Source organism: Neovison vison, chromosome 5 (assembly GCF_020171115.1).
Source record: "Neovison vison isolate M4711 chromosome 5, ASM_NN_V1, whole genome shotgun sequence".
Lineage (NCBI taxonomy): Eukaryota > Metazoa > Chordata > Mammalia > Carnivora > Mustelidae > Neogale > Neogale vison.
In genome coordinates this window covers 21,531,288-21,537,806 of record NC_058095.1, presented here as the reverse complement: position 1 = coordinate 21,537,806, position 6,519 = coordinate 21,531,288, and the positions used below count along the sequence as shown (strand labels likewise).

The window sequence follows — 6,519 nt, the reverse complement described above, 5'->3', positions numbered from 1 at the left end:
AGTTTTCCATATACTGTGTATCTTTAAGAAACAGTAAGACTGGGGTCTCAGAGACTTTCACTCTGTGAGATTACGGACATGGATCCAACATGCCCATAATATTAAAACATTTATGCAAACGAAACCATAATAATAATTCTGTCTTCAGAATTTCTGGATAAATCAACCTTCAAATGCTATAGTTCATCAATCTTTAAAGTGAAAACTATTAATTTAAATAAAGACAATTCTGACCAAATTGGATAGCTTGCATCAGTAAGAAAGTTTATTAAAATTCATTAATGAAGGAGAAAAGGTTCTTTTTTTTTTTTTTTTTTCATTAAAGAACACTTTCTGGTAAAGTGAAAAAAAGAAATACAGAAACCACAAAACACCTTTTAAACACCTTATTTTCAAGGAATAAACCTATTTCCATAGACCATTAAGACTGAAGTGTTTTGGTGATTTTGTTTTTCATGCACCTGTGCATAATGGTCTGCGTGAAGGGTGACTCTTCCCTCTTGATGCGGCTTAATAGTAGTGTTTCCTGGTTTCCGATTCAATAATAGATGAAAGGACTCTACCGTCAGGTGCCACCTCTTCAATAATTGTCTTGATTACTCTGGGTTTCTTAGTATCTGTAGGTGAATTACGAAAAAAAAAAAAAAGAATTTAGACTAAGCGATTTATGGGGTCCTTACTAATCAAAATTTCTAAAAAATAAAAAAAAAATTCACTTTTTACGTTGTTTAAAAAAAAAAATCCGAATAATGTTTAAGCAAGAGCATCTTGGACCACCACATTTTTCCTTCAAGATGGATATCAAGTGTACAGTTTGCTAAAAAATGCAAGTGGGAATCTTCTCTGAGATTTTAACCTTTTTAAACCGCTCTAGAGCGTAGAAAAGCAACAAAACCATCACAGAAAGTTAAAACTAATTCGGATTACCCCAGCTAGTTTCTGCTGACCTTGGTCCCTTGGAAGAGGACTCTCCAACCGACCCAGAAGACGAGGACTTGTGACCTCCGCCGGAGCTGCCGCCACCGTAGCCGCCGCCGGAACTGCCGCCGTGACCACCGCCGCCGGAACTGCCGCCGCCGTAGCCGCCGCCGTGGCCGCCGCCGCTGGAGCTTCCGCCGCCGTAGCCGCCGCCGTGGCCGCCGCCGCTGGAACTTCCGCCGCCGTAGCCGCCGCCGTGGCCGCCGCCGCTGGAACTTCCGCCGCCGTAGCCGCCACCGGAACTTCCGCCGCCGCGCCCGCCGCCGTAGCCACCGCCGCCGGAACTGCTGGGAGTAAGGGTCACGTTCGGTTAACTTAACTTTGGAAAAGGGTGGGTCCCTTTCGACTTTATATTTCTTTAAAAAATAAGCAAAACAGGTTTCGAGAGTAGAAAAAAAAAAACCGTCAAGTATAAATTCTGAAACCCATTACTTCAAAAACAGTTTCATATTGCACACGACCCTAAGGCTCAAATTCATGGGACATGGAAGCTGTGGCTCCATATGCCTTTTCCCATACTCTGCTTTCTCCCTTCTCCTCCCTTTCTCCCAACCTCTGGCACTTCTTTAGGTTTTGGAAAAGCCTGGCGATTTAGAACATTGAATAAAACCAGTTGGGATCATTTAAAACTTTCAGTGATTTACCTTCCTTCTCCTTCTAGCAGGCTACGGTAGGTTTGAATTTCATTCTCCAGTCGGATCTTGATGTCCAGGAGTTGTTGGTACTCAGCATTCTGGCACTCGGTTTCAGCTCGAATCTGTTGCAGTTGTTCCTCCAAAGAGGAGATCTGGGCCTGAATCTGTGAGAGCTGCACACAGTAGCGACCTTCCGTTTCAGCCAACGAGGATTCCAGGGATTGTTTCTGAAAAAGAATAAAGAATGGTCAGTGACTTTGCGACCTCACTGTTTAATGAAACACAGTGAAAGTTACTTAAAAATTTAATAAGACATCAAATAGAAGAATAAGGAAAATGAACAGAATTTGTGTTTTATGTTTATTTATTTATTTTTTTAAGATTTTATTTATTTATTTGACAGAGAGATCACAAGAAGGCAGAGAGAGAGAGGAGGAAGCAGGCTCCCTGCTGAGCAGAGAGCCCAATGTGGGACTCGATCCCAGGACCCTGAGATCATGACCTGAGCCAAAGGCAGCGGCTTAACCCACTGAGCCACCCAGGCGCCCTGTGTTTTATGTTTAATGGCAACATTTTAACTCAAGTATGTTCAGAGTAGGGCTGCTAGGAGTTTTCTCCCCTTAACAAAGAGCTTCAATTTTATTTCCTCTTTCTTACCCCCTCTTTCTTCTCAAGTTGCATATTCTTATGTGGGCATGAAAGTTTGTGTGATAATTGAAATTATTTCAAGAGACAGTTATTAACGTACCAGGGCTAGTTGGGACTGTAGTTCGATTTCCAGACCTTGAACTGTGCGTCTCAATTCAGTAATCTCAGATTTGTGGCTGGACATTTGTTCAATGTTACTATTGATTTCCGTAGTCAGTTCCTTGCTCTAGAGTATTAAAAACAGGGGAAAAGATGAGAAAAAATCTGAAATAACCAAACATCCCCTGGCCCCCTTCCTTATGAAGGAAGATGAATTACCTTCTCATTGAACCAGGCTTCAGCATCTTTGCGGTTTTGTTCAGCAAGTTGTTCATATTGGTTTCTCATGTTATTCAGAAGTTCAGTCAGATCAACACCTGGGGCAGCATTCATTTCTACGTTTACATCACCAGTGGACACGTTATGAAGGTCTTTCATTTCCTGTTTGAGGAACAGAAAAATTTAATGACTGCCCCATGACCACAGTGAACCCTTTTCTTGGCTGGGGGAAGTATAACTTTTTGCATCACCTCTTCATGGTTCTTCTTCAAGTAGGCCAGCTCTTCAGTCAGGCTCTCGATCTGCATCTCCAGGTCAGCCTTGGTCAAGGTCAGCTCATCCAGCACCCGGCGCAGGCCGTTGATGTCCGCATCCACACTCTGGCGCAGGGCCACCTCATTCTCATACCTGGAACAGGCATAGTACAAAATACTGGCTAGAACTTACATATGGAAGGTGTACTTGGGCTGAGACAAAGAAGCAAATACAGAGTTTTGTTCATATCATGGCAACATTTATTGTTCACTGTAGGGATATCAGTAGTTTCATGCAGAGAAGCTTAGCATTTACTTTAAAATGCATTTTCTTCTTTTAATGTTGCCAAAAAGGTAATATTGAAGTTGAAAAATTTTCTGACAACTCCAGTACCATTTAACTTTGCATGAATTCAAGAAAATGGAAATACTATTGGGGTTGTTAAAGGTCATTGTTAAAAGCAACTCATGTATTTGTTGTGACAGTATTGTGCCACATTCACTTAGCTTACTTTAATCTGAAGTCATCAGCTGCCAGCCTGGCATTGTCGATCTGAAGCAGGATATTGGCATTATCAGTTGTTAGACTGAGGATCTGGAGGGAGAAGTAAAGAAATCAGATACATATACGGCTTTTATGGTGGCAGAGATGAACTGCATTATTATGTTCTTTTACAAAATATTGAGGGAATTTATTTTATCTTAAATATAAAATATTGCAGGGTTACCTAGCTACTTAAATTTGAGTCATTTGTTCTCTCGAAGTTTCTATACTTGGCTGTTTCTGCATCATCCTTTTCCGGAAACTGATGGCAGTTATAAGCTGTGTTCCTGCATGCTTGTCCCCCCACTTTTATACTGGGTGATTTCCATGTATTTCAGCCAACTTTTAACTGACTCATATGTTTGATTTAACTTATTTCAAATACATGTTCTAAATGGGTACACTCTGGGCTGGCACACAATAGGTACAATTCACAAATTCTCACAAATGAGATACACAAATGGTATCCCATTTCTGTACTGGAGAATTTATGTTGCTTGCATTGGTAGTTAATTTTTGTTGTTATTAATCTGAGTAATATTTTGTTTTGCTTCATTTAATAATTCTTCTAATTCCTATATTTGTAAATGATCTAGTATTTTAGCTATGGATCATATACTAATTAAAACTTAAAAAATTCTCAGTAATCTGCCATCTTGTAAGATACACAACACACGGGCTGAAGATTACAATGACCATATCATCACAAATGTTTACCTTTGATAAGACTGGATTATTTTTGGAAGTAAGAAAGTAACATAGGCAAACACAGTGAATAGCTACATTGTGGTTAACTTAAGATTATTCTTTTTGAATTACATGGATAAGAAATAGCCTTAAAGTTGTATTTTTAAAATGTATCTTACCTGATTTTTAAGTTCTTCAATGGTTTGGTAGTATTTGCTGTAGTCACGGGGCTCTCTCTGGCTTGAGTTGCCATGCTTTTCATACCACTCCTTGATTTTGCCTTCTAGTTCGTAGTTTGATTCTTCCAGAGCCCGAACTTTATCCAGGTAGGAAGCCAGGCGGTCATTCAGATTCTGCATGGTTACTTTTTCATTTCCAGAGAGAAGGCCGCCATCTCCTCCAAATCCACCCCCATAGCCTCCAAAGCTGCCTCCACCGAAGCCGCCTCCACCAAAGCCGCCCCCTCCAAAGCTGCCGCCTCCAAAGCTGCCGCCTCCAAAGCTGCCTCCTCCACAGCCCCCACCAAAGCTGCTGCTTCCATAGCCTCCACCGAAGTTACCTCCACCAAAACCTCCTCCTAATCCTCCATAGCCACCTGATGAGCCCCCAAAGCAGCCTCCACCAGAGCTCCCACGACTAAAAGAGCCACCACTGAACCCCCCTGAGCTAAATCCTCCGCCAATGGAGCCTTTGCTGCTCGAAATTCTGAAGGATGATCCTCCTCCTCCACCCCCTCCTCCCCCACTGCGGGAGGAAGAGTATTGCTTGCTTGAGCTGTATCGAACAGACATGGTGATGCTGCTTAGCCCAGGGAGTGATTGCTACCAAGGACAGTGACAAGCCTTTATATTCTGAGAGGGTGTGTCCCACATGTGTTCGAGTTTGCTTACTTGCACGGTTTTCTTTTTGCCAGTGTAGCATCTTCACTTATGATTGCATACATTATCTTCAGTAATAACCAATTCCAATAGGTATGGTTTTGAATTTGCCCTCAGAACAAACAGGAGGTTTACTATGTTGAAATTGAAAATGGGTGTTGTTCAGATGAGCTTGTGTTTCATTAGGCTTTTTCACCTTTTGAAGAACATTGAGCAACTTAAATCCAGTTTTTCTCAGCACTAATTTAGGTTGCACAGAATGTTTGCAAAGTTTAGAAAAGGAATTTGAGCCACAGAATTGTAGTTAAAATGATATTTTTCAAATTCATGTTTTAAACAGTTCTAATGGATTAGAACAGCAATTAACATAAAGTCTGCCAGAATCATGATCTCTAATGGAGATCTTATAGAAAATTCCAAGCAAACAAAAAGAAAAGAAAAAACATATGCTAAACAATTTAGTGTTCAAAAGTAGCTACATATAAAAATTAAAGCCATTAACACACAATTAGGAAATGTGTGTATATATTTTGTATGGAATCTTTTAATTTGTTTGGAGAAGGAAAGTCTATTGATTCCTTGCTAAGGGAGTTGGAAGTGAGTGATGATTTAGGAATCTGCTAATTTAGTGGTGCTATTCTTTTTAACCTTAAAAGAAATCTAAAATCATGAAGTTATTCTGTATATTTTAAACTTTTAAATTCATCATGTGAAGGCTTTTTTGAAGACCATAATGGAGAAATTCTTAGCACAAGATAGGCAAAACTTACCTCCAGTATTTTTCTGTACTCTCTGTTTGATCCCAAAATGGAGAGTTTAGGTATGTTATGATTGTGATTAAAATTTTGTTTGTAGGGGCGCCTGGATGGCTCAGTGGGTTAAAGCCTTTGCCTTTGGCTCAGGTCATGATCCCAGGGTTCTGGGATCAAGCCCTGCATCGCATCTGGCTCTCTGCTCAGCAGGGAGCCTGCTTCCCTTCCTGTCTCTCTGCCTGCCTCTCTGCCTACTTGTGATCTCTGTTAAATAAATGAATAAAATCTTTAAAAAAAATTGGTTTGTAAGAGTATAAATCCAGATTTTTAAAAAATTTAAATTCACTTTATTTAACATACAGTGTAGTATTAGTTTCGGGGTAGAATTTAGTGATTTACCAGGTGCATGTAAAACCCAGTACTCATTAATCAAGTGCCCTCCTCAATGCCCATCAGATTACAGACTGATGCTTGCTCCAAAAATTATGAACTGGACTGTGAACATATGTCTCCAAGTTAGATTCGGTTTCTCAAAAAAAATTTTTTTCCTTGGATACACTGTATGTAGAATATCATGTAACAGTTTGTCTAGTGAAGTATTTAATTAGGACTTTCATACATGATACAAAATTGTTTTTTATCCACCCATAGGCTATGATGTTGCTCTTGTTCAAAAATATATTCATGAATGTCATACACATTTTATACAGTGCCATTTGTGATCCTGTGACTTTATAATCTCTGAAATAACCTGCTGAAATACGGATGGATGGTGGTTATCGCTAGTATGTAAAAGAAGATACTGAAGCTGTGCGAGGTTATGGT

The 6,519-nt window shown here is 40.1% G+C and overlaps 1 protein-coding gene across 3 annotated transcripts; it reads right to left on the bottom strand.

Annotated features, from left to right (window-relative positions):
* Positions 1-243: 243 nt before the first annotated feature.
* Positions 244-4,855, bottom strand: KRT10 (keratin 10). Of its 3 annotated transcripts, none has more exons than XM_044247972.1 (8): positions 4,244-4,855; positions 3,346-3,428; positions 2,831-2,987; positions 2,580-2,741; positions 2,362-2,487; positions 1,623-1,840; positions 928-1,265; positions 244-617 (listed from the first exon to the last, which is right to left on the bottom strand). In XM_044247972.1, exons 1-8 carry the CDS (start codon positions 4,853-4,855, stop codon positions 511-513), a joined length of 1,803 nt encoding a protein of 600 aa, XP_044103907.1. In that variant the 3' UTR covers positions 244-510. The 3 variants fall into 3 exon arrangements, with proteins under 3 accessions (XP_044103907.1, XP_044103908.1, XP_044103911.1); XM_044247973.1 differs by having other exon boundaries at positions 928-1,262; XM_044247976.1 differs by having other exon boundaries at positions 525-617; positions 948-1,265.
* Positions 4,856-6,519: the final 1,664 nt, after the last annotated feature.